The following is a 25,456-nucleotide window of genomic DNA, read 5'->3' as shown; positions in this document are numbered from 1 at the left end:
TCTACAACCATGCAGCTTGAAAATCTGTGAAATGAATTACCTTGCAACAGAAGAAGCAGTGTATGGGTGGTGGAGTCCAATGAAGTGGCTATACTTTGTTAATCTGTCAACAACCACCAAAATAACTGATTTCCTTTCACTCATTGGTAAGCCGTCAATGAAATCCATTGATATGTGTTGCCAAGCATGCTCTGGAATGGGAAGTGGCTGTCGTAAGCCAGCTGGAAATGTATTTTCCCCTTTATTCCTTTGACACACATCACAAGATGAGACATATAATATGATATCTTTCTTCATGGCAGGCCAAAAAAAATAAGATTTAGCTCTCATATAAGTAGCTTGCATACCAGAATGCCCCCCAACAGCTGAGCAGTGGAGAGAGTGAAGAATGTTGGATTTTGTTGTAGAAGAGCTGCCAACATATAACCTATTTTTGTACCTCAATACTCCATTTGTATATGAATAGGGAGTGCTAGAGTGGGTAGTAATTGTGAGTTGAGTGACAAGCTTTTGGGATTGGGGATCATCAATATAGCTAGCAATTAGTTCTTGTGCCCAAGCAGGCTGTGATAGTGATATGGAGTTGCAAGAAGCAGCCAAATGAGGTCTTCTAGAAAGGGCATCAACTACTTTGTTCTCGGAACCCTTTTTATACTTTACTTCATAATCAAAACCTAAAAGTTTCATAAGTCATTTCTGCTGCAAGGTTGTAGAAATCTTTTGCTCTAGGAAGTAATGTATGCTCCGATGATCAATATTAATAATGAAATGCTGACCTTGTAAGTAGTGCTTCCATTTAGTTACTCCTTGAACAATTGCTAAAAGTTCCTTCTCATAAGTGGATAAGGCAGCAGCTCTGAGACCAAGTGGCTTGCTGTAAAAAGCTATAGCTCTATCCTCTTGCATAAGGACATCACCAATGCCTAAGTCACAAGCATCAGTTTCAAGGATGAACTGCTTAGTAAAATCAAGCAGAGCTAAAACAGGAGTAGTTGTCATTTCCTTCTTTAGTTGAAGAAAAGTTTTGGTTGCTGCAGGAGACTAACTGAAGGCATCCTTCTTCAAGAGGTCAGTAAGTGGTCTGCTAATGAGGCCACAATTCTGCACAAATTTTCTATAGTACCCTGTAAGGCCCAAAAATCCTCTAAAGGCTTTTAAGTTAGTAGGAATGGGCCAATCCACCATTGCAGATATCTTCTCAGGATCAGCCATAACCCCATTGCCTGTAATAATGTGTCCCAAATATTCAATACTAGATTGGCCAAAGGAGCATTTTGAGAAGTTTGTTGTCAGCTGATGTAGTCTGAGAATCTCCAATGTTGTTTGTAAGTGTAATAAATGATCTTCCAATGAAGGACTATAAACCAAAATGTCATCAAAGAAGACAAGAATGAACTTCCTGAGGGGATCTTTGAAAATATCATTCATGAGAGCTTGAAACGTTTCTGGGGTATTAGTAAGGCAAAATGGCATAACCTTGAACTCAAAATGACCATGGTGAGTTCTAAATGCAGTCTTGTGGATATCTGAAGGAGAAACTCTGATCTGATGGTAGCCAGACTTCAGATCAATCTTAGAAAAAAATTTGGAGCCATGTAATTCATCCAAAAGTTCATCAATAATAGGTATTGGGTATTTATCCTTAATAGTTAGGTTGTTTAACTTTTTGTAATCCACACAAAATTTCCAAGAATTGTCCTTATTTTTGACAAGCAATATTGGAGAAGCAAAAGGACTGTGGCTTGGTTGGATGATGCCTGAAGTGAGCATTTCTTTGACCAAGTTTTCAACCACTGATTTTTGGATATAAAGACATCTATAAGGCCTGAGATTCACTTGTTCAGAATTTGGTTTGAGAGGAATTTTATGATCCAAGGTTCTTTCAGGTGGTAGAGTTTTTGGCTCAGTAAAAACATCAGGAAATTGATGAATTAAGTTGGTAATCTGTGAAGGAGTGGTGGGTTGTGCAGATGAGGGGTATATGGAGAATAATTGGCCAACAATGCCATGAGAATGTTTTTGAAAGAATTTATTAACTGCATAGCCAGACATCATGTTGAGGGAAGACTTTTGAGGAACACCAGTTAAAGCAATTTTTTTACCTCTATGTTTGAAGGTAATGCAGAGCTTGGATAGGTTGAATAGAACATCACCCAGATTCTTTAACCAATCAGCTCCCAAAACAATGTCACACCCACCAAGTGGAAGTAATCTCAAATCACCACAATATTTTTGACCTTGCATAGAACATTCTAATTGATAGCAAAGACCAGAACTCACAGTTTTGTCACCATTTGCCACTGTGACCAATAGGCTAGCAGTTTGGGCAATTGGACAAGCTAAACTGGTAAACAAAACAGAATCAATAAAACTGTGTGCTACCAGTGTCAATAAGAATTGAAATAGCTTGTTTCTTTAAGAGGCCAGGAATTCTAATAGTATCACCAGAAATAGTACCAGTTAAAGCATGTAATGAGATCTCCATATCACTATCTAAGGGAGGCTCCTTATCAGTATCATTTGGAGTTTCACCTCCTTGATCAAAAATCTCCTCAGCTTCCTCCCCCCTATAATGACACATAAATACTGTTTTTTACAAACATGGCCTCTCTTGTAAGCTTCATCACAGTTGAAGAATAATCCTTATGCCTTCCTTGCTTGCACTTGTTCAGGAGTTAACCTTTTGAGTGGCAATGTTGGATTAGCTTTTGGTGTAGAATATTGAGTGGATGAAGTTGATGGTACAGTAGCTGGTTTAGGGGGAAAAGTGGTGGGTGGAAATGGTCTAGTGGTGGAAAATGAACTAGAGAAAACTTTAGGTGCAGGCTTAGTGGTTTTCTGTTGCATTACAAGGGTTTTTTCTTGCATTCTAGCAAGGGAAAAATCATGGAGCAGTGTTTTAGGATCAAACATTAGAACTGAACTTCTTAGTTCTTCCTTTAAACCTCCAATAAAGATAGCAATGAAGTAAGATTCTGGAAAATCTTGGTGAACACTCAGTAATAAGGCCTTGTAATACTCAAATTCCTAAAAATAAGCATCAACAGTGGTTAGTTGAGCTAATTTATTGAACAATCCAACTATATTATCCTGAGCAGGGTTTTCAAATCTTGCACACACATTATCACAGAAAGATGGCCAAGGAATATCAGTTTTATTAAGACAAAAGTTATCATACCACTTATTGGCTTTACCGTCTAGATATATGGCCGCCATCCTGGTTTTGTGTAACTCGTGGATGTTGTGCATCTGGAAGTAGTATTCATACTTTTGGATCCATCTCTTTGGGTTATCACCATCAAATCTGGAAAAATCGATCTTAGACATTCGATGAAAATGACTAGAATCTCGTCCACCCGAAGGAAAATTAGAATTGAATCCACCAGTATTTGAACCTGAAGCTTTAGGTTGATTTTTGTTGAGATCTCGATTAGAAAAATAAAATTCTAACTGAGATTGAAAACTATTTTGAATATCTGCCTTAAGAGCTTGCATACTAGTACCCATCTCTATCTTCATCGATTGAAGATCATCTTTGGTCGACATAGTACTGAGTTGCAGAGCTATATTGTTTACCTTCGAATGTAAAGTATCGATTTCCTTTTGTTGTTTGTTGTTGGTTTATTGTAGCTCTTTGCAAGTCTGAGCCACCATGATGCTAGGACGGAATGGCTCTGATGCCAGTTGTACTGTTCTTAGTGAAATCGAGAGTGAAAGCAACGGGGATGAACTGAAATTGGACAGAAAATGAACGGAAATTGGATGGATAAGAGAACTTCTGCCGCAACAGCCAAACTTTTATTAATTCATTCTTAGTCCACAAATAGGATTTCATTACAACTTAAATACTCAAATGATTGGAAGATAAAACCCTAAAGTTGACTAATCCAAAATAGACGCGTGTCCCATCCCTAACCGTCAACAAACATGTAATGGAACGGAGACACGTCTCTGATTAATAAGGCAGTCATGCAATTATTCGGGGCAGCCTCGAAGTAAGCTAGAGAAGTAAAAGGTATATGACACTTACCAAGACAGTAAGACAATAATGGAAAACCAAATACAAAGTAAGCTCAAAATAGAGCTGCTAACAAAAAAAAAAAAACCCAAACATAAAGAAAAAGGAAAAAAGTGAGTACGCCTAATGCATGACGGCGTCCCGGTTATACAAGACAAAATCTAAAGTAACTCCTTCGAAAGTTATAGTACCAATGCACCAATCGAAGATAAGTACCTTAACATTGTCAATGATCTCTTATAAACCTTTATATTTTCCATTGAATAACCTTTCATTTCTCTCTAACCATACTGTCCACTAAATTGCAAACAGTATTATGTCCCAAATCTATCTTCTTATACTCGAAGTAGAACCTTTTTTCCTATTCCACTCCCATAATGCATTTTCTAAGACTATTTTGGAAAACCCAATTCAGCCTAACACTTCAAAAAATAATACCAAACCTCCCTAGTTGTTTCACAATGCAAAAAGATATGTTGATTTGACCCGGCCGTTTTTTTGCACAATAAGCATCTGTTTATCATAAAAGAATTTCGGTATGTATCTAAAGTAGGTGTCGTATTGTAACAGAGATTCCAAACAAAAGAAATTACTTTTTTCGGGACTTTTGGATTCCATAAACTCTTGTGAGGAAAAAGAATAAACCCCTCGGTCTCCAAACCTTTATAGCATTCAATAATGGAAAAAGGTTTTCTTCCTTGCTGCTAATATTTCTGATCTTGGTTTCCATCTCCATAGCTGAAATTTGAAATTAGATTAAGAAGATGAGCTACAGCTCCAATTTCATGGTCCTTTAAATTTCTACAAAAAGCCAGATTCCAATTGTTTCCGTTATTAAGATCAGACATGTAGCGGACCAGAAAATTTTTGCTTCCAAAAAGTCGGGTTACGACCCGCTTGGCAAGGTCCGACTCTCTGATACGCCACTCGAGAATCTAAACTTCCTAATTTTTCGGACCAATTCGATTTTTACCAAGCAAATGTTCATCGATTTATGCTAAACTACTTCATGGGAAGGCAAACCCTGTTTTCATTCCAAGGGTCATCGATTCCGTCAAACTGATGTACAATTTCAAATATCATTGCTAACGAACCAAATGATATAAATCACCTTGTGCAAGCGACAATCATCTCCAAGCGAACACCAAGGTTGAGAGACTGAGGTTCTGCTGAACAGAAACCTCATTTAAGGGTCATGTAAATGTCAGAATTGTCAAGGTAGTTCTGGATACCATCCACCACAGGCCAGTGCCAATGGTCTTACGGGTAACCACCAATGTGGTGGGGTGCCCCAGTAGGCCTGACATCACACATCGTATCAGACGGGTGAGGAATGGCCAGTGCCAATGTCAGGGTAGTTCTGGATACCAGCCACCATCAGCCAGTGCCAATGGTCTTCGGGTAGCCACCCGTAGGTGGGGTGTCCCAGTGGGCCTGCCAAGGGTTGCCACGTAGGCCTGACAAGGGTTGCCACGTAGGCTTAACAATCTCACAATCCAGATGGTTTATTCACCAGTGTTGGGGGTGCCACCAATTGTGGCCTGGTAGATGGTATGAACTGCCCTGCAGTAACCATCCCTCGTTAGATGGTATGAATTGCCTTTAAACGACAACAATCATCTCCTCTCAGATGATATGAATTACCATGTATGATAAAAACCATTGCTTAACTCACGATCTGAGACAGATGATATGAATTACCTCGACCGGCAATAACCATCTCTTGTCTCATAGGCTGTACAGTCATCAGATGGTATGATTTACCTTGGATGGTAATAATCACCTCTCACTAGGTAGTATGAACAGCCAATGCTGCAACTACCTCTAACAAACATTATATAATCTGCCAGGGTTGCAATCATCTCTGAATAGATGGTATGAACTGACAAGCAGCAACCAACACTTTCAGATGATTTGAAAAACCTTGTAGTGTTGTGCTGAACCGCATGGCGGCTACCTATGTACCCTCTCCGTTGCTCGAAGGATCAAGCACGACCGTTGCTCGAAAGGATCAACAGCAATAATAATTTCTGGCGTTGGATAATATGAATTGCATAGCAACAATTATCCCTAGCTCATCGCGTCACCAACAATTATCTTAGTAACTTCCAATTAATGGTAAAATGTCAACATTTAGAATTGTACCTACACCAGTACCTTCCACTTAAAATCAATAGTAGAATCAACAGTAGACGTAGGCAAAAGGACACTTCATCTAAATCATCCATTACGTTAACAGTAAAACACGGTTAGAGAGTGTACATTTTAGTTTTCAGCTGCATAATAAAAATATAGTTAAGGCCGCAAAGTGTATGTCAGGCTAATACATTGCAAATAAATAAAGAGGGCAAATGCCAGAAGAATTGACTATGCATTTATATAAATTATAGAATGCACTTTTATATATCCCAAGAATCCACAAGCTAAATTAAATTCCATAAATTTAAACATGAAAAAATACTTAACGGTATCACCACTAAAAACCACATCCACTAATCAAGAAACTAAACGTGCATAGTTAGGTGTTGGCAAGAGTACTTGCTTTAGAAAAGTCAATAGCACCCAAGTGCATGTGGTAAACATTTTGCAGCCATCTTTTGAAAATCATTGAAAAATAATCGAAGTTTCCACTTGAAACTAATGTACATTTACTATCCCTAGAATCATGTTAAGATCAACTATATATAAGTAACCCTATTAAAACTCAAACAACCTTCGAGCAGTACACTACCCAGTTTTGGTCGACCAAATACTAGCTAATCATTCCCACGGCATTCAAAGATCAGTCCAATAGAAATATCGCGGCTTACCTCATTTTATCCAATACATGGAAACTAGAATACCACCGAGCACACTTATGAAAATCCAAAAAAACATCATCTGAGGCTGAAGACCCCATTACAGTCGACCATAATTATTATTTCAATCTTTAACAATGTAGTTTGTACCCATTTGCAACGGACCTTGAAACAAAGTGGCTGGGATATTAAACACGTTACTAATGAGGCAAAGTGGGGGTTCATTTACCATCTCATTCGTTATTTACCAAGCTCCGGCAGAAATGTCTAACGGGGTACAAATAGCACCTTCGACTACGAACGACATACCTTTCACAAGGATAATCAAAAGAAAATGAAATCTCGAAATGATACAATCGCATATTGGGAAAACAACATTTTAATTGACCCATATGTCACATCATTTTACAACATCCAATTGCATGTACCAAGTCTCGGTTAACCAAATGAAATTACAACCATTAACAAAAATTCATGAAGTAATCCCATAAAAATAAAAAGAGTCTACCTTAATTCAACTACTCCACTTACTGTTATGAATTGCCTCCACAATTAAATAGATAATTTCCTACTTTTATACCAAGACTTCCCACAGTAAGCTCAACAGAGCACAAGGAGTCAAGAAAATGATATAACGGTTGGTAGTACTAGACTAGCAACCAACCAAATTCAGACAACCATAGTTCACTAACAGTTCAAGAATATGATCGAGTACGACGATGCACAAAACAAGAAAAATTGACATTTATACTCATCTTGGAAAGCTTATTAGTACGTACGGTAGATCTAAAGAGAGTAATATATATAAATGAAGACCCGCTAATAGAGATGTATTCGGCAATACAAAGAAGTCTCGCATGCAGTCTCGTGTACATCCAACATCAGGCATTGCATACACAAGGGCTGGCATCACATACTCAATACAATTTTCTACTCACAATCTGTACATTCGTAGCCCTAACCAACCTATCAAGTATGGAAAAACCTTAAGCACATAATCAGGAAAATAAATCCTAGGATACAAGGATCATTTAAGTGTGGGAGACACCAACATAAAGCTCATACAAAATTACTAAATCCGAACGGTTTGCATGAACATTTCAATCTATGATTATACCAACTCAAAACAGATCTAATTTAATTGGACACCGAATTGCTAGCAGGAATTACCATCATTTTTAATACGAAAATCAAATATAAATTTATAACTGAAATTCAAGCAAAGACCCTTGAGCCGGAGGAAATTAATAACATATGGGAAGGATTTCAATAAAATGAATTCTAGATATGTTTCTCCATATCCTTGAATTAATCCAACATATTCATACCAAATTTACAAGATTAAAATGCAAGGGAAGATAGCAAACCTTTTTGACGGTAGAATCCCATACTATGCACTAACACTTGATAAACACTGGAACGATAACAATTCACGCCATCTCAATAATTCATCTGTCTACCTCTGAATGCTCTCGGATCTGATATCTCAAACTGCAGTCTAAGCATCAATCTCTTAAAGTTTTAAAAACAAACCATGAATCAAAAAACCCCCAAATTCCATACGTAACCAACGTTTTCATTTTGCTTCAGCTGATTTCTTCTTTTCTCTAAAATTATTTTAATCTCTAAAACGATTCTATAAATCTCACTACTAACAAAAGCAACCATGTGGGAATGGTTAAGAGTTAGTATGAAGAAGACAAAACCACCCCTAGCTACAACCACGTGTCAGACATGTTCGCAAGACTATTAGGGCATCCATAGGTTTGATCTAAGGCAGACACCTATATCTAGGTACAATTTTTTTTTTCTTTTTTTTTTCCGGAGGCAGCCAAAAGGTTTTAAAACACTAACTGCTAGAGATTTAGAAACTCTAAGCGTGTAATTCAACTAATGAGTTCGGTTAAATCCGAGAAAAAGGTACGGAATGTCACACGACAAATCAATAATAGCATCTTGCATTCTTGTATACTGTACAATCTTGGAAAATGAGACTTTAAACATTTTCCATTCAACCATGGTGTAGATGGAGAAAAACGATTTGCTGGTTTTTAAGGAATTGAGGAGACGACCGTATGGAGGAGACTCCTCGAACCGAGCGAAATGTTAAACCTCACACAGATGCACCGCTGCAAAGGGGGTGCTTTAGATTCGAGAGATCAATCTGTAGTACTCCGGCCTAAATCAAGACAATGACCGTTCCAGAGTAAATTCGGTCACAAGAGAGGATGGGTTGATCTGTAGGAGGGAAGCTGAGAAATGTGTGGAATCAATGGTAATCAAAGATTGTGGGTTTGTGAATTCTGAATATGATAAGCTCTGAATGATTGAAATTGCTCAATTGAGAGTAGTTGCTCAATTGATGAGTTGATGATCTCGTGTTGTCGATGAGACGTGAGATTGATGATACTGATGATGTCGATGATTCAATCATGATTCGGTGGATCGTTGAATATTGATTGTTGAACCAATATTCCTTGGTTTGAGCAAATATTTATCATCTGAGCAAGTGTTGCTCATGTGATGAATTGTTGAATATTTGATCGTCTGAGCATGTGTTGCTCATCTGATGGCTTATTGGCAGCGTACCAAAAATATTAATTAGAATACTGGTCGTTGAACCGAGCATAATTAATAAAATTAATGACCATGAGGCCGTCATAAAATTATTAAGGTTGGAATCTGGAATGATGATCCTTGGATTCAGAAACCCTAATTTGATCAATTCATGGTTCATCAGAAGTTTAACCATGGGACGAAGGAGGGAGCGACTACATGGGACCGTGGATCAACCATGTAGTGTCCATATGCTCACGTGAGCAAATACGAAGAACTCGAACTCCTGAAAAGTTGACGATTTGTTGGTGGAAGAATGATTAAATGCTGGCTTAATCATTTATTCAAAAATGCTCGTCTGAGCCTTAGGTGAGAAAACCTAATTAGTTATGACGAGGCGAGGGACCGACCATGGAGTCACGAAACCGGCCCTGGGTTGTCACGTGACCACCTGACGATCACTTCATGAAAATCCAAAGTGTTTGGAAGAGTTTTGGACCTAATACGAGCAATTGTGCAAATTAGGTCAAAACTGTGAAAATTGATGGGACCGGCTTCCGTGAGCCAAAGAGCCAATCTTGGTCGGTCAAGATAGCGTGCTCGTGTCCCCAAGGCGTCCGCGTCTCAGTCCTGAGAATTTTGATATTTTCTGGCGTGTAATTGAGCATCCATTCGAGAAAATATGCCAAAATTAGGGTTTCGACGAAACTGAGGAAAATATCATGAGATGATGAAAAATAATTATAAAATAAGGAATGAGGAGGCGTGGGACAGCCGTGGTCAAGGCATGGTCGGTCGGTCGTGACCACGGTCCAGTGGTGCCTTTTCCTTAATTTTATAATATATTGATGATTTTATGAAAAATTCATGAATTTTGAGAAATTTGATGAATTTAGGGAGTTTTCATGAGTTCAGAAAAGCAATAAATATCAAAATAATAAAAACAAGGGTGTGTGGGACCGTGGAGGCGCGGCGGGACGGCTAGGGCCCGGTCCCACGAGTTTCCCTAATTTTTTAATATTTTTAGGTATTTTTGATGATTTGAGGGAATTTTTCCTAATTTGAGAGAAATACCATAAAATCAAGGAATTTGAAGAATTCAAGGAAAAATAGGATAAATAATAATAAAATAATAAAGCAGAGGGCGTGTGGGACCGGCTAGGGCATGGTCGGCCGGCTAGTGGCCCGGTCGCACAAGTTTTCATTATTTTACTTTATTTTATTGTTACATGATGATTTGTGCAAAAATACCATGATAAAAAGGAGTTTTTTCATGAAATTAGAGAAATAAAAATAATAATAAAATAATAAGAAACCGTGGGGTGTGGGGCCGGTTGGGACCAAGGCATGGCTGGTTGGCCAATGGTCACGCCCCACACTCCTTTCCTTAATTTTATATTATTTTCTATGGATTTATGGAAGTACCATGAAACCGAGGAGTTTCCTCGAGACGAAGGAGATTTGATAAAATGAGAGAATTTTCATCAAATCATGGAAAATAATAAAAATGCATTAAAATTATAAAACTGGCACGGGATTGACCACAACACGGTCGGTCGGTCGTGTGTCCATGCTCCCAGCACCCTGGTCAATATTTTTAATTATTTATTATTTTCTTCTCTTTTTTGCATAGGTTCATCGTTTCGTTGTATTTTTGAAATATCGTGCGGTGACTGTTAGTGTATCATCGTTGAAAACACCTTCACCTGTAGGATCAGAATCTCGCGACGATAATATTTCAGCGAAATTATCAACAACACAATACAATAGCGTCGCAGAATAATTTCAGGAAGAATAAAATAAATGACGTCAGCTAAGATCACGAGAAAGATATGATAGTCCTGCGAAAATTAGAGAGCTTGCGAAATTAACATTTGTAAGGTTGCGAGAATGTCGCAGACCACACCCGAAAATAAAGGAAAGATTAGTTGTCATCCACTATGTATTTCCTTATAAATAGTCATTCGAGTTGTAAAGAGAGGGAGAGACCTTTTTTGAGTAAGAAACAAGTAAAGGAGAGAGAAAGTCTAGAGCAGAGATCATTCTTGATTTCTTTATCTTTTCTTGTAAAAACATTCAAAGATTGATCAATAAAATTAAGAGTGTAAACCTAAAAATGAGTTGATTAACAATGAAATCATATGAGGGGTGTAGTGTAGGATTTCCTGCAACTACATAATGGAGCTAGACACAGGGAGGTGTTGAAGATTATTTTAGAAAAAACTGAAGATTGATATTGAGATTTGTGAAAATTTGGAGTGATTGATTAAGAATTTTCCATAATTTCTTGCAATTTTGTTAACCTTGAAGAAATGGCTAGAAGAAAAAATACATCCGAACAACCGACTACTATTAGAAGAAGCAAAAGAATTGCTGGAAGAGAAAGAAGTGAAATGGGAGAATCTACTAGAATGAGAAGTAATAGAGAAAATCAGATTAAATCACCAATTCAACAAACACTAGTTCAAGGGAGAAATACAGATTATGATAGGGTGAGCATACACACTTGGCAATCAAATTCGGTAGAAGAAGTAGAAGAAGAGCAAAAAAAAACAGAAATTATAGACAGGAAGAGAGAAATCAAGAAGCAGATGAGAGAATAATTCATGGAGATGAGGAAATTGGAGCGTTAGAAACGTTGAGACGAAGAATACATGAAGAAAGAAGAGATGAGGCAGAAGAACGTGCAAATTTAACAAGGCAAAATCATGAATTAAGGATGGAGAATATAAGACTACAGAATAGAAGATCGAGAAGTATTACAAAATCATATTCAAGATCGACTAGAAGAGAAATGAGGCGAAACTCACCCACAATGAATGCAGAAAACAATATTCAAGAAGAAATATCAAATCCAAATGAAGAATATCGCGAAAATAGATAAAGATCTAATGATCGTTACATTCCACAAAATGAAACTTTTGATGATGGGAAAAATGGTGGAAATCAAGAGAATGGGCAACATCAGGGACAAAATGACCAAGATGGCGAAGGAAATCGAGAGGAAGGAAGGAGAATTTTACATGTGAGAGAAACTCAAAGAAATCAACAGACAATTGAAGAAGAAATTGAAAGACATTATGCTGAACAAGCACGTTTAATCTGCGAACGTGAAAGATTGAGAGCGGAAATGGAAGAACAAGAGCTTCAGGAGACAATTCGCCAGAACAATCATGACAATCGAGAAAGAAGACGTACACAAAACCGGAATAACGGTAATCTCAATGAGGAGAATGATAGAGTAAAGAGGATGGCTGAAAGACAGCAAATTGAATTGATAAGAAATGAACAAAATCATGGAGGGGAAAATGAAAGGCATCATCATATGAGAATTCAAGATAGAGATGAGGAAGAGAATCGCAGAAGAAGATGAGATGAGGATAATGAAGAAGAAATGCAAAATTTCGCGGGAGAAGATAGACATGAACGCAGAAGAAGAGAAGCGAAATTAAAGAGACTAATGGATCAAGATTCAGGTGTAAGTAAACAAATCTTGAAATAATTAGAAGAAATGAGAGGAATGCTAAATAATAGAGGAGAAGTAGGTAGAAGACAATTGGATGAAGCAATAAAAGAAGCTGCGAAAACTCCGTTTACAAGGGAAGTACAATTAGGAGGAATGCCACCGAAATGCAATTGCCTGCATTAACCAGCATTTTTTATTGAACGACTTGTGCAATTCAACACAATAAAGCCTATGTGAGGTGCATGTTACAATGGGAAAATCATGATGCTGTATTATGCAAATATTTCTCATTTGGCTTAACAAGAGAGGTGTTAAAATGGTTTGAAGGTCTACCAAAGAACACAATAACCTCCTTCAATCATCTGCAGACTACATTCTTGGGGGCATATATAAGTAATAATTCCTCGCGACCTGGTATAGAAGATGTGTTTGGATTAAAACAAAGGATTGACGAAAGTTTGAAACACCTGACTAAAAGATGGAGAACTATGTGTAGCGAAATGGCTGGCCGTGTAGATGAGAGATATCTTATATTATCATTTATCAATGATATGTTTGCAACAAACCTATTGTATGTCCAAATTTTCAGAGTCAAGAATACGATCACAATGACTGAATTGCGAGAACTTCAAGAAGAATACATTGCTCTAAAGGAAAGGAAAAATGAAATGGAATCATATCCAGTTGTGAACACCAGCTCACAAACAGTGAATGCAAGCTTATTACCCAAGCTAATAAACACAGTGGCGAATACTTCGCAAGTACAACAAGAGAAGGTGACAAGTAACAATCAACAGAAACTGGTGGTTATGGGAAGCCGAGATCAAGAAGAGTATGAAAGAGAAAGAAATTTCTACAATCGTGGTGGAAATAACAAGATTCAAAGACTCGATCAACCGCAAGAAACTTATGGAGGTCAAAGACAAAACTATAATAGATGACAAGGAAGTCACAAGGTAGTATGGGAAGAAATCAAAATTCCACCTCTAAATGCAAGTGTGGAGAAGATATGGGAAGCTATAATCTTGATGGAAAATACCAACACCATGGAACATGGGAACGGAACCGCCCCCAAATCACATAAGTCGTGAATTTTGTTCTTATCATCATTTTCATGGACATACCACAAACGATTGCAGAAATGTAAAGAGAATTATTTTGAGAATGATAGATCAAGGAAAACTAAATGACTTTCTGGTAGGGAATCCACAATCTCAACCATTACCACCACCACCAGAACATCACAAAGCGAATACGATGAAAAAGAAAGAAACATCCTTCATAGAAGTTGGTGCAAAAGCAAAAAATTTATTCTGTCACTCTATCGTACATTCATATAAGACAATTGAAGATTTTCATGATAATGTTTTAAGTAGAGTGTTCGCAAGAGATAATAATGGTAGAGAAGTTATGAATATTGCGAAAATTTAGCGATTAGAGGAATGGAAGAAACAGATCATTTCTTTTACCGCAGAAGAAATTCCCGAAGGAGAAGAGGTGCACGACAATCCATTGGTAGTAACATTAGAAATTAATCCAAAACCGAAAGAAGATGAGGATGATGAAGTTGAAGATTCATGGGCAATCAATAGAATTCTAATCGATACTGAAAGCTCCGTGAACATCTTATTTTATCATACTTATAAAACCATGGGTGGAAGAGATGATGATCTTATACCATCAACATATAAGATATATGGTTTTAATGGTACTGATAACAAGCCTAAAGGGGAGGTTACTATGCGAATTCCATTGAATGGAATATCTTCTGAAATCTTATTCTGTGTCGTTGATGTAGAATCACCCTACAATGCGTTAATTAGTCGACCTTGGCTACATGGGATTCTAGGTGTAGCTTCAACTTTCCACCGGTGCATCAAATTCCCTCACCCCAGTGGTGTAGGAATCATAAAGGGAGATTGGGTTGAAGGAAAGAGGTGTTACGAAACTGAGATAGAATCTTGCGAAGGAAGAGCAAACAAGAAGGAAAACTGGCGACACAAAACCAAAGATACACAAAGAAGTGAGAGATTGATGGTGTATGCAATCGAAAGTAAAGAAGAAGAGATGTTGCGAAATTAATGCTAGCTCAGAATAAAAATGATGAACATACCACTACTAAGGAAGCAGTAGCAGAAAATAATAAAGAAGCAGAGGATGGAAAAGGTAATAAAAACAATAAATGTATGAATGATTAAGTTGTTGCAATACTCTCGCAATAAGCAAAATTCTCAAAAACACATTTGATTGAACGGAAAAATTGAGATTGCGAAATTTAGATATAATATGATGATTTGCGAGACTCTCGCAGAGATAATGAATTTTAGAGAAAATAATCAGAGAAAAATTACAAAAGAGAAAGAGGCGAACCTTTATGGCGTACAACCTAGTTCGCGAATACAATTTAGCAAGAGGCAAATGTAAGACCTAAAGAACGTCATATAAGGGGGTACCTGTTGCATGGCTCAGGGAAAGGCTACACCGCCACCGGAACTTGAGTCATGGAGATTTGGGGTCAATGAAGCCCATCCGGGAGAGGCACCTTGGATTCTCAGCTTAAGCATATGACTTAGGTTGGGCGACTAAGGTAATAAGGACTCTCCCAAGGAGTGCAGATCTGATCAAGGCGCCGAGGTACACGGTTGAGTCAAGAGTGCCAGAGGCGTTTGAAGTGTACTTTTCCATTCTTGACAAGTCTTGGCTTATACTGTACTCGGCCTGAAGAAAACCCCACTTAGGGTGCAGTCTCGTAACCATAAGCCCTATAGGTAAAAGGGATAAGAGGCTGCGAAAACAACTGGTTGTTGTTGAGACTGGATGGGAGGAGCTAACCTTGTATGGTAGAAGTACGCCTCCTTGAAGGGGAAACCAGGGGGGAGATAAGGGCGACACCTTCCATTAGGGAGATGATAAGTGTCTTAAGACGCAAATGTCATGAGGCTTTTTATTCGCAAGGATATTAAGGCTTGTCATATTTGTGCAACAATCCTGAAGAGGCAATAATACAAAAGAAAAGGATAAGACGAGATCAATGGGTTTTCGCATGAAAGTGCGAAGACGTCCTGCGATTTCGTTGCAAGACGAAAATGTCATGGGACTTCATTTTCGCAAGAATATTTAGGCCTGTCATATTGTCGCAACATTCCTGAAGAGGCCATAATAAAAAGGAAAAAGTTAAGGCAAGATCAGTGGGTTTTTGCATGAAAGTGCAAGGACGTCCTGCGATTTTGTCGCAATGACAAGAGGTGACATAATAAGACCTTTAATTAGGAAGGCAAAATAAGACCACACAGGAATGAGATTTTGAAAAGAAACAAAATTCACTTCACATAAGATTGCGAAGTTATACATAATTAACCGCGAAATTGAGACATAAAATAAGAAAATTTTTATGCAATCTCTCATTTGGATTCAAACAACAGAGGCAAGTATGGGAATGTATGAAATTAGAAGATGTTATTTGTCTCCATATGATAAATTTACTCAAAGATTCAAGAATTAATGATTATATTGATTAACTGTATTGCAAAAAAGAATTGTTTTAATTAATGCAGGTCAAAATGAAAGAAAAAAGAAATAAATGTACAAGTATTACAAAGAATCAAAGAAAGAAATAAAGACTACTTCTTAGTTAATCCTTCATTATCTTCATCAGATTTGTTCCCTTCTTCGTCTGCGTCAGAATCTTCATCACCATCAGAACTTCCATCACTATCAGATTCTTCATCGTCAGCTTCACTATCAGAGATAATCAAACTGGGAGTATTCTGTGGGATTTCTTCCAAGAGACAAGGATAATCAGAATGTGGGATATTATGATCGTCACAAACCATTTGGATAGTTTGATTGCGAAAATGCATAGCATCATTCTTAAAATTCGCAACAGTGATCTTGATTTGATTCTTTAATCTAGAATACTTGTCGTTGCGAGAAGAAAGATTCTTTGCGAGTTCCTCCTTTTCAGCTTCGAGTTCTTCAATCTTTTCACGATATCTATTTTCAGAATCTGCGAGCAAAAGACAATCAATTATTAACTTGATGAGAATTCATAAGAAGCAAAAGATTAGTAAAGAAGAGCAGTTAGTAACCTTCTCTGTCAGAAATCATATCTCTAATCAAGGCTGTATGCTCAACTTGGAGACTAACATTTACACCTAAATCTTTTCTAGCATCATCTAAGATTTTCGCAGCCCAAACAAATTCATCCTCACTACTTATAAGAAGACGAGAACGAATTTGATTTTCCCTTTCGCAGAGTTCGATGTTCTTGCGGTTAGCTTCATCTCGTTCAAGTTGAACTTCAAGAAGAGCCTCTTGGAATTTCGCCAAAGCCTTGGCACCTTGATCAGAGATGCGATCCTTATCATCTATGAGACCGCTAATTTTGGTTCTTAACTCATTGGTTTTCTCTTTAGAATCAAGAAGGAGACGCTTAAATCGGTTGGCTAAGCCTAAACTAGATCTATGATCAATTTCTAAGAGGCGAAATTTAGATCTAAGCTCATTTAGAGAAAGAGATGAAATTCTATCATTTGAGAAGCTATTTAAGGAATTGTTAAGACGCTCAAGAAGGGTATCATTATCCAAGGCATTAGGAAATGAACGAAGAAGGGTAGCTTCATCAGAAAGACCATAAATGTCTGCAAAAAGGATCATTTAAATAAGATAAAACAACAGGATGAATGAATAAAGGGAAAAGAGAAAAGTAACATACCGTAAAGCTGATTATTAGCTTGCTGAAGACTAGAGATTTTGTTCTTATACGAAGAATCAATTTCTAATTGTCTATTTTTCTCGCGAAGACCTTTAACTTCAATTCTTCATTCTTTTTGCGAAATTGAAGATTCTTCTTTTCAAGATTTTCGCGTCTTCTCTCTAGATCTGAGGCACACACAAAAGAAGCTTTTCCAGCCTGCGAAAAATATAAAAAATATTAATATAGAAAGAAATTTTGAGTTATAACAATGAAGAAGTAAAAGGATAAAAGTATACCAGACTATTGAGAGAATGCAAGAAGTCGGGAGTCACTGATCTAGAAACTCCACGAAGAGAGCTATCACCATCCAGTAAAGGGACATCGCAAAGGGTAGCGAGAGCTTTGCAGGTATTTGCGAATTGGCTATCTCCCATTCCTTGTAGAGAATCAGAAAAGAGGCCAGAGAGCTTAGCCATAGAAGATTCAGGTGGAGAATCTTCACTTGCAGCAAGATCATCATTGTCCTCATCACCCTTGTCACTTTCGGAATTTTCGTGAGGAGGAATATTTGAAGGAGAAGAAGAACGAACTTTCCTTTTCTTTGGAGGAGGACCAGTTGATTTTTCCCTGCGAAGAGCACCTTTACCTTTATCACCAGTCTTCGCAACATCGGCAGATTCTTCTACTTCAGCAATAATCTTCACACACAGATAAAATAAGAAATGGAAGCAACAGTATACTGTTTAAATGAAGAAAATTTAAAATCATAAGAGAAAATTTCTTACCTCATCTGTGTATGAGCGAAGAGCTAACAGAGTACTAGCTTTCCCAGTCCTGTTATAACTATCTTTCAGTTTTTGGATCTGCGGAATGTCGCAAGAGTTAGCGAACAGAATAATAAAAATCAATAAAGAAATATAAAGTGAGTTAAATGGGAAGAAACATACCTCTTTCTCCTTCTCGGGCCAAGAGAAAACCCAAGGTTGATAAGCAGCGAGATTCGCAGGAAGAACATTTGACCCAGCAATGTAGGGTCCTTTTAGCATTAAAGGAAAAACACACCATTTATCATCTTTGGATTGGCGAGGAGTTGTGTTTTTACCAGAATGCCAGTCAATATCTTGCATGAGAATTTTGGCTTCATCAATGTTATCTTTCCTTTTTAAGCGAATACCCCAGCGAGTATTCTCTTTCTTCATGGAGATAAGTTCATAGTTCTCAAAGAAACGCTACTGTGTATTTCTCAGCAATATCTCTAGGTTTGCGAATTTAGGATCCCTAAGTTCTTTGGAGTAAGAGATCCTTACCAGCACCACGATTAGCGAACTCTAGCATCAGACGGATGCAGTCCCCACTCAGTTGGAAGATAGCTCGCGAAAATCCCGAGTGAGCGAGAATTTCATAAAATAAAGGAAGATCTGGGTTATAAAGAGGAATAGGGAGACCTGCGAGAATCTGACCTAGCGAAATTATGATTGATTGATCATCACAATACTGATCAGAGAAAAGTTTGACAGAAAGAATTGATTTGGCATTTTCACCAGGAATGGTGGAGAGTGTGAAACCTTTATCAGCAAGATCTTTTTGGACATCTTTAAATCTTCTCATGTCTATGACCACTTGGAGCCATATTTGAATATAGAGTATGGGAATGAATAAAAAGTAAGAGGATTGAAGGGGAAAAAATTACAGCAGCAGAACTTGCAGAAGAATAACAGAGTTGCAGAGATGAGAGAATAAAAATAGAAGAGAAAGTAAAAAGAAAAGTGGAAAGAAGAGTAAGAAGAGTATATAAAGGAGATTTTTTTACTCGAAGAAATAAACACCATTAAGACGAAGACGTGAGCGGTTGAAAAGCAGCGGTTACAGAAGACGTGTCAAGAAACAAATGGAAGAAAGAATACGTGTGATAAATGCAGAATATGAAAAGATGAACAGCTGCGGCATTTCTCACATCATTCTCTACTTTGCAGAGAAGATATGAGAAGAGGCAAGATGTAGGATCAGAATCTCGCAATGATAATATTTCAGCGAAATTATCAACACCACAATACAACAGCGTCGCAGAGCAATTTCAGGAAGAATAAAATAAATGACGTCAGCTAAGATCACGAGAAATATATGATAGTCCTGCGAAAATTAGAGAGCTTGCGAAATTAACATTTGTAAGGTTGCAAGAATGTCGCAGACCATACCCGAAAATAGAGGAAAGATTAGCTGTCATCCACTATGTATTTCCTTATAAATAGTCGTTCGAGTTGTAAAGAGAGGGAGAGACCTTTTTTGAGTAAGAAACAAGTAAATAGGAGAGAGAAAGTCTAGAGCAGAGATCATTCTTGATTTCTTTATCTTTTCTTGTAAAAGCATTCAAAGATTGATCAATAAAATTAAGAGTGTAAACCTAAAAATGAGTTGATTAACAATGAAATCATATGAAGGGTGTAGTGTAGGATTTCCTGCAACTACATCACCATTTAAATCGGGGCTTACTTAGAGGTAGCTCAGGCGCCCGGTTGTTGATTATTTATTACTAATTGTGTAATTCGTTGGAGAATAATTCACAAAACTGAGCAATAAGATGTTTATTATTAATTCATAAGATCAGCTGAGGATTCGACTACGAATTCAGAATAATAAAGTGAGCATTACCATTCCATGGGATCGTAGATTCGACCATAGAATCAAAGTAATTAAGATTTATCTATTACCATTTATGAGACCAGTTGTGGATTCGATCACGAAATCGGAGTAATGAGATAATATAGTTATTGCTATTATATGAGATCAAGCTGTGGATTCGATCATAGAATCAGAACAATTGTTTATTGCCATTCCACGGGACCAGTCGTGGATTCGACCGTGGAATAAGAGCAATAATAGATTATTCTGGGAATTCAGTAGTGAATGTCACGACAGAATTAATCTTAATTAGGAATAATTAACTTTGTGGCTCTATACTAGCAGAGCAAGCTATCTAGGAGCATTAATTGTCCCGATATGAGATTGTCGGTAAGTCATATCCTTTATATAGTCAGGGTAAACTTGTTGTTTGTTCCTGAAGACGTTATCGCTCTATACTAGCAGAGCAAGCTGTCTAGGAGCCGTCCATCTCGTGATACTATATAGAAATAATCACTGAAAGTATTCAATATTCATGAGATATGTCGTTGTCCAGTCGTGAGACTACATATCTACATGTACTATGAGAGAAAGTACTCTCCATTGAGAATTCGATGAGAGACCCGTGTCTTTATACTCACATCTGATTGTTGAATCAGAGTTTCGTATAATTATGAGTTTACGATTTTAGCCTTTGTCGAAAATCCACCATCTACATTAATTCCCCTGCTTACTGAGGAAAGTTGTGTTCCTCAGTCAGCATTAAATGGTGATTTTCCGGCCATAAATAATAATACCAGTAATTGAACTTAGTCGTAAGTTGAGACGTTACCGGATTTAGAGAACATGAGCAAACCACGACTTGATGAAGGCTTCAATGTCAATATTGGAGTGTCTTTTGATGAGCATAAATTGGTGTTGAACCGCTGGTTTGGACGACGAGTCCGTGGTCGGTTAGGATTCGCGGGTCGGGCCCAATAAGGAAAACCTTAGAAAATTAGGTTTTGGAATAAAAATTGATATAAAAGGGATTAATCCTTTTTTTCCCACGACCATCTCTCCATCATCTATGCACCTTCACGCCAGCAGGAGAAAATTCCCGCTGCTGCCGGACCACCATCTGTCGCCGGCCGATTTCCGGTCAAACCGACCAGGTGTTTTTTTTTCTTTTTTTTTGATGTTTGCTGATATTGTGACCTTCATGAGTTGTTCATGTTTTGATCATGATGAAGGTATATACATGTGTGTATATTAGTGTGAGTTTTATGAAAAACCCTCGTTTTTTTTGAAAATGTATGTTCGTTCGATCGTTAGTTTTGCAAACTAACTATAATCCCTGATTTAGGAGAGATTTCTTTTTTAGTATATGAACCTAGGTTCAGTCATAAAACTTAGTTTATGAGATTTCATGTGTACCTAGGTTCTATCATAAAAGAAGTGGATTTTCATGAAATCCGAATAATCCTTCGTTTTAAAGACAAATAACGATGACACGAAGGAAAAATCAAAACGTGGGTTTTGAGGATTCTTCAAAGATAGACAATATATTTATGATAGAATATTGTATCATTATGAACTTCATAGGTCAGTTGTGTGAATGTTCACATTATGAAAATTGTGTCCGTGATTTCATGAAAATCAGTTTCGGAAACTAAATAAAGTTTCGTTCGTTTTTTGCAGTTTTCGAAGAGACGAACGATTTTGAGGTTTTAACTCTAGCATTACTATCATTATTGTTAGTGGAAGTATAAAAGGTAAGAGTTAAGAGTTACCATTTTTTGCTTATGTTGGTTTGTTTACATAGTAGTAATCTTTGATCATCCGGTTCCAGAAAATGTCGACCAACAATAACAACAATTACGATTACTGGTATTCCTCTTCTTCCTCTGGCTCTTCTGATGAGGATTCCGACGCTCCTGTAGCAAAATCAAAGGCTAGGGTTACCCAGGAAGGGGCGAAGCCTAATGTTCCCTTGGGTGAGCGAAGAGTCTCTTTTGCTGAACTCGAAAAGAAAAGAGCTGAAGACAAAAAGAAGGATGCCCGTCAACGTGAAAAAGATCGCACCCGGCGTAAGAGACAGAGGGTTGAGGAGAAGCGTCAATTATTGGATTGGGTGCCTTCTGATTCTGATGATGATGCTTCTAAAGGAGAGATCACATGGGAACCATCCGAGCTTTACATTAAGCCTGATCGATATGAAAGAGAGCATCAGAGGATGATGAAGAAAATTGAAGCTGGAGCTGCAGCAGAAGATAACTCGGACTCAGATGATGATGTTATCTTCCGTCCACCGGACTTCATCAATGATCCTGACAGTGACTCTGAAGAAGATGATTCCGAGAAGGCCAGTGACGATGAAGCTGACAATTCGGATGAGTCCGACGAGTAGTTTTACTTCCATCTTCTTTAGACGTTTGAGCATTCCCTTTTTAGTCTTCATTGTGGATATCTTTCTTTTGACTGTTTAAACGACTTTACTTCAATTAGACTTTTCTTTTGCATGATGAAAATTTTGTTAACATCGATTTCTTCTAATCCATGACATGGACCAATGTCCATATATCCAAATTCATCATGACTTGTCGATTTTCATGAGAAGTAACATAACACACGGCTGAAAATTCATGACGTGTACAAGGCCGCGTAGCCTATCCTTTGACCCGTGACGTTCAGTCCCCAGTGTGTTATTTTCCTCCATGTCTTCGTTATCGATCTTTGAAGCCTAGGGTTTTAGTGAAACTCGTAACTGAGTTGACCATATGACTATCGCCTGATATATATATCTTCAAGACTCCAAATCTATGATCCACGAAAATATTTCTTCCATTCCTGAGTCAGTTTCATCGTGCAAAGAAGTTTTGATCCTACCCTCTTGCCGTCATGTCGAGCAATAGCATTTCTTCTCAAGATGATCTTCATTCGAAGCGTGAAATAGCAATGTCTATCTCAGTAAGTTGTACACTTCTTCTTCTTCTTCTCCCTTCTTGTCTCTGTTCAATCGAGATTGTTGATCACAAGAGAATGATTTGTCGTAGGACTGTAAGAAGAATGCTACTCCTCATAATGCAAGGCCTAAGAGGACTGTTAGAGCTCCTGCCCGGTATGGATCGGTGATGTTTTTTCAAAGTTGTTGTAGATAGTGATAAAAGGGTTGTTTTAAGACTTGTGAAGGCAATGAATTTTATACTTAATAAAAATAAAGCAAATTAATTTTCAAAGAGTGATGTCAAGATTTAAAATCGACTAAGGCTCCGGATTCACTATTACTTCAAGTTAATTGGTTACAAAAATATTTCATAATTATTATCTAGCTCTTTTTCCATTAAATCACTTATTAATCTATAAGGTGTCCAAATATTAAATTGTAATCCTTAAGCATGATTTATCAAAGAATTAATTCTAAGCATAAAACATCAGATTCACAACTAATTAAGAAAACCATTTTTATCTCTTTTTTTATTGATCCAAGTGAATTAGATAAAATAAATAATTAAGAAATTATAAAAAGAATTTACCAATTAAACATGAGTGAATAGATCCTCCGTCGCCTCAGTCACCAGGTATTTTAGCCGCTCATCATGTTGGAAAACCTCTCAAAATATTTCAGATGCTCAAAAGTGTTTTACAATGAAGAGAAAGAGAAGTAAATAGTATAAAACAGGATTCTGTGACCCAAAGAAGGCGTCCAGAATCAACGACACAGAGATAGTGTTGTTGGTACAATGACTCAGTCGCGGAAAGGAGTGGAAAAGTGTCGCAATAAAGCGACAGTTTTTAACGACTTTCCTGCCTCGTCCAATGTTCTTCGTGTTCTTCAGTTCCAGCAGCAGCAGGAACTTCTTCTTCACAGCGCCTAGTTCTTCGATTTTACGTCTCTATTCTCTTCCAAACTCTCCCTAAACTTGCTAGCCTTTCCCAAACTGTTTTGCCTTGTATTTATAGTGAATTGGAGCCAAAAATCCGACCATTGATTGCATATATTCTCCATTTAATCCAAATATTCTTGGCTGCCAATAATAACGAAAATTTCCATTTTTAATCCCATGCACGCGTTAACTTTGATCCTGCACGCTCCCAAATGTCTTCTCCACGCCTCAACACTCTTCCAATGCTAGTAGGACTCTTCCATGCACACAAGAACTCCATTTTTGCTCGTGTTACAGTGCACGTGCTCTGTTTTGGGCTCAAGGATCATCACGCGTTTTCCATCCACTTCTGATCGAACCCACTGCCCATAATGTGTTCCTCATGCCATATCACATCTTCCTACCAAGTTTGAGCGATTGAATCTCCCTAAAACACCTTCATTTTGTTGATTGAAACTCTAACAGTTGAGAACTTCATTTCCCGCCAAAAAAAAGTTTTTGAATTTAAAGAGATGAAGTGCCCCTAATCGTCTGTGGAGTGTAAATAGAAAATTCCCAACTAAGGTGCCCCTTAGTAATTGGGTTTCCCCTTAACCAAAATGAGAGTCTGAATAACAAATGTCCTCCGGGGATTCCCCGCATAATTTTTCGAGCAGATCTTTCCAAAAATGTTTATTTCCTAAAAATACATAAAAACACAATATTAGTACAAAAATAGAGTTCCAACAATACGGACATTGAGGACAAATTAGACACAAAAATGTGTCTATCAAATACCCCCAAACTTATTATTTGCTAGTCCTCGAGCAAATCTAATCTAGAAAGTAAAATGACTACACTTAGCACGTAAAGCAAGCCGTTAAACCACTAGGTGGCCCTAGTGGCAGAGTGTTGTCTCCGGAGGGTTTACCAAAGGTGTACCCACAAAACCTTTACTCCAGACCCTAGCTATCTACAACGAACCTTGGAAGGCACTAAAGAATCTCCTTGGTTGGCTTACAATCACTGACTACAGGAGGAAGTACCCTGATGCGAAATTCTATTTATTGTACACGAGTTTACACTCAAGCATACTAAAATTCATATAAAGTGACATAGCTCTACTCAGATAGTTGCACTATGGACATCATATTCGGAGTCAAACTAATCATATGGATAGAAAAAGGAGATGGAAATAGAAAAATGTAGATGGTTTTGATGTTAACCAAATGATCGATGTTTCACATATCTGTCTGAAGGCCACTGCCAGAATGAACCTATCCTAATGGACTGAGATACCGGTCTGACTAATATCAACACAACTGGCATATACAAGGAAACCAATGGTCAATAACTTAAATCTAGATCAACAAACTGTCAAATACAAGGGAACCAACAATTGACTACACAGAACAATAACCATTTTTTTTTAATTTAACGGCATGAATAGATCTTTTT

General features: G+C 37.6%; 1 protein-coding gene across 1 annotated transcript; it reads right to left on the bottom strand.

Annotated features, from left to right (window-relative positions):
• Positions 1–1,041: 1,041 nt before the first annotated feature.
• LOC113294680 lies at positions 1,042–3,546 on the bottom strand. Its single transcript, XM_026543061.1, has 4 exons — positions 3,121–3,546; positions 2,681–3,027; positions 2,383–2,567; positions 1,042–2,339 (listed from the first exon to the last, which is right to left on the bottom strand). Exons 1-4 carry the CDS (start codon positions 3,544–3,546, stop codon positions 1,042–1,044), a joined length of 2,256 nt encoding a protein of 751 aa, XP_026398846.1.
• Between the last annotated feature and the right edge of the window lie 21,910 nt (positions 3,547–25,456).

Source organism: Papaver somniferum, chromosome 7 (genome assembly GCF_003573695.1).
Source record: "Papaver somniferum cultivar HN1 chromosome 7, ASM357369v1, whole genome shotgun sequence".
NCBI classification, from domain to species: domain Eukaryota; kingdom Viridiplantae; phylum Streptophyta; class Magnoliopsida; order Ranunculales; family Papaveraceae; genus Papaver; species Papaver somniferum.
This window is presented reverse-complemented; position numbering and strand designations above follow the sequence as displayed.

Coding starts and splice junctions, on each gene's coding strand:
- LOC113294680 (XM_026543061.1), bottom strand. CDS start 3,546: ATGTCGACCAAAGATGATCTTCAATCGATGAAGATAGAGATGGGTACT. Junction 3,028..3,120: donor GGCCATCTTTCTGTGATAAT/GTGTGTGCAAGA, acceptor GCTTATTTTTAG/GAATTTGAGTATTACAAGGC. Junction 2,568..2,680: donor CCAACATTGCCACTCAAAAG/GTTAACTCCTGA, acceptor GTGTCATTATAG/GGGGGAGGAAGCTGAGGAGA.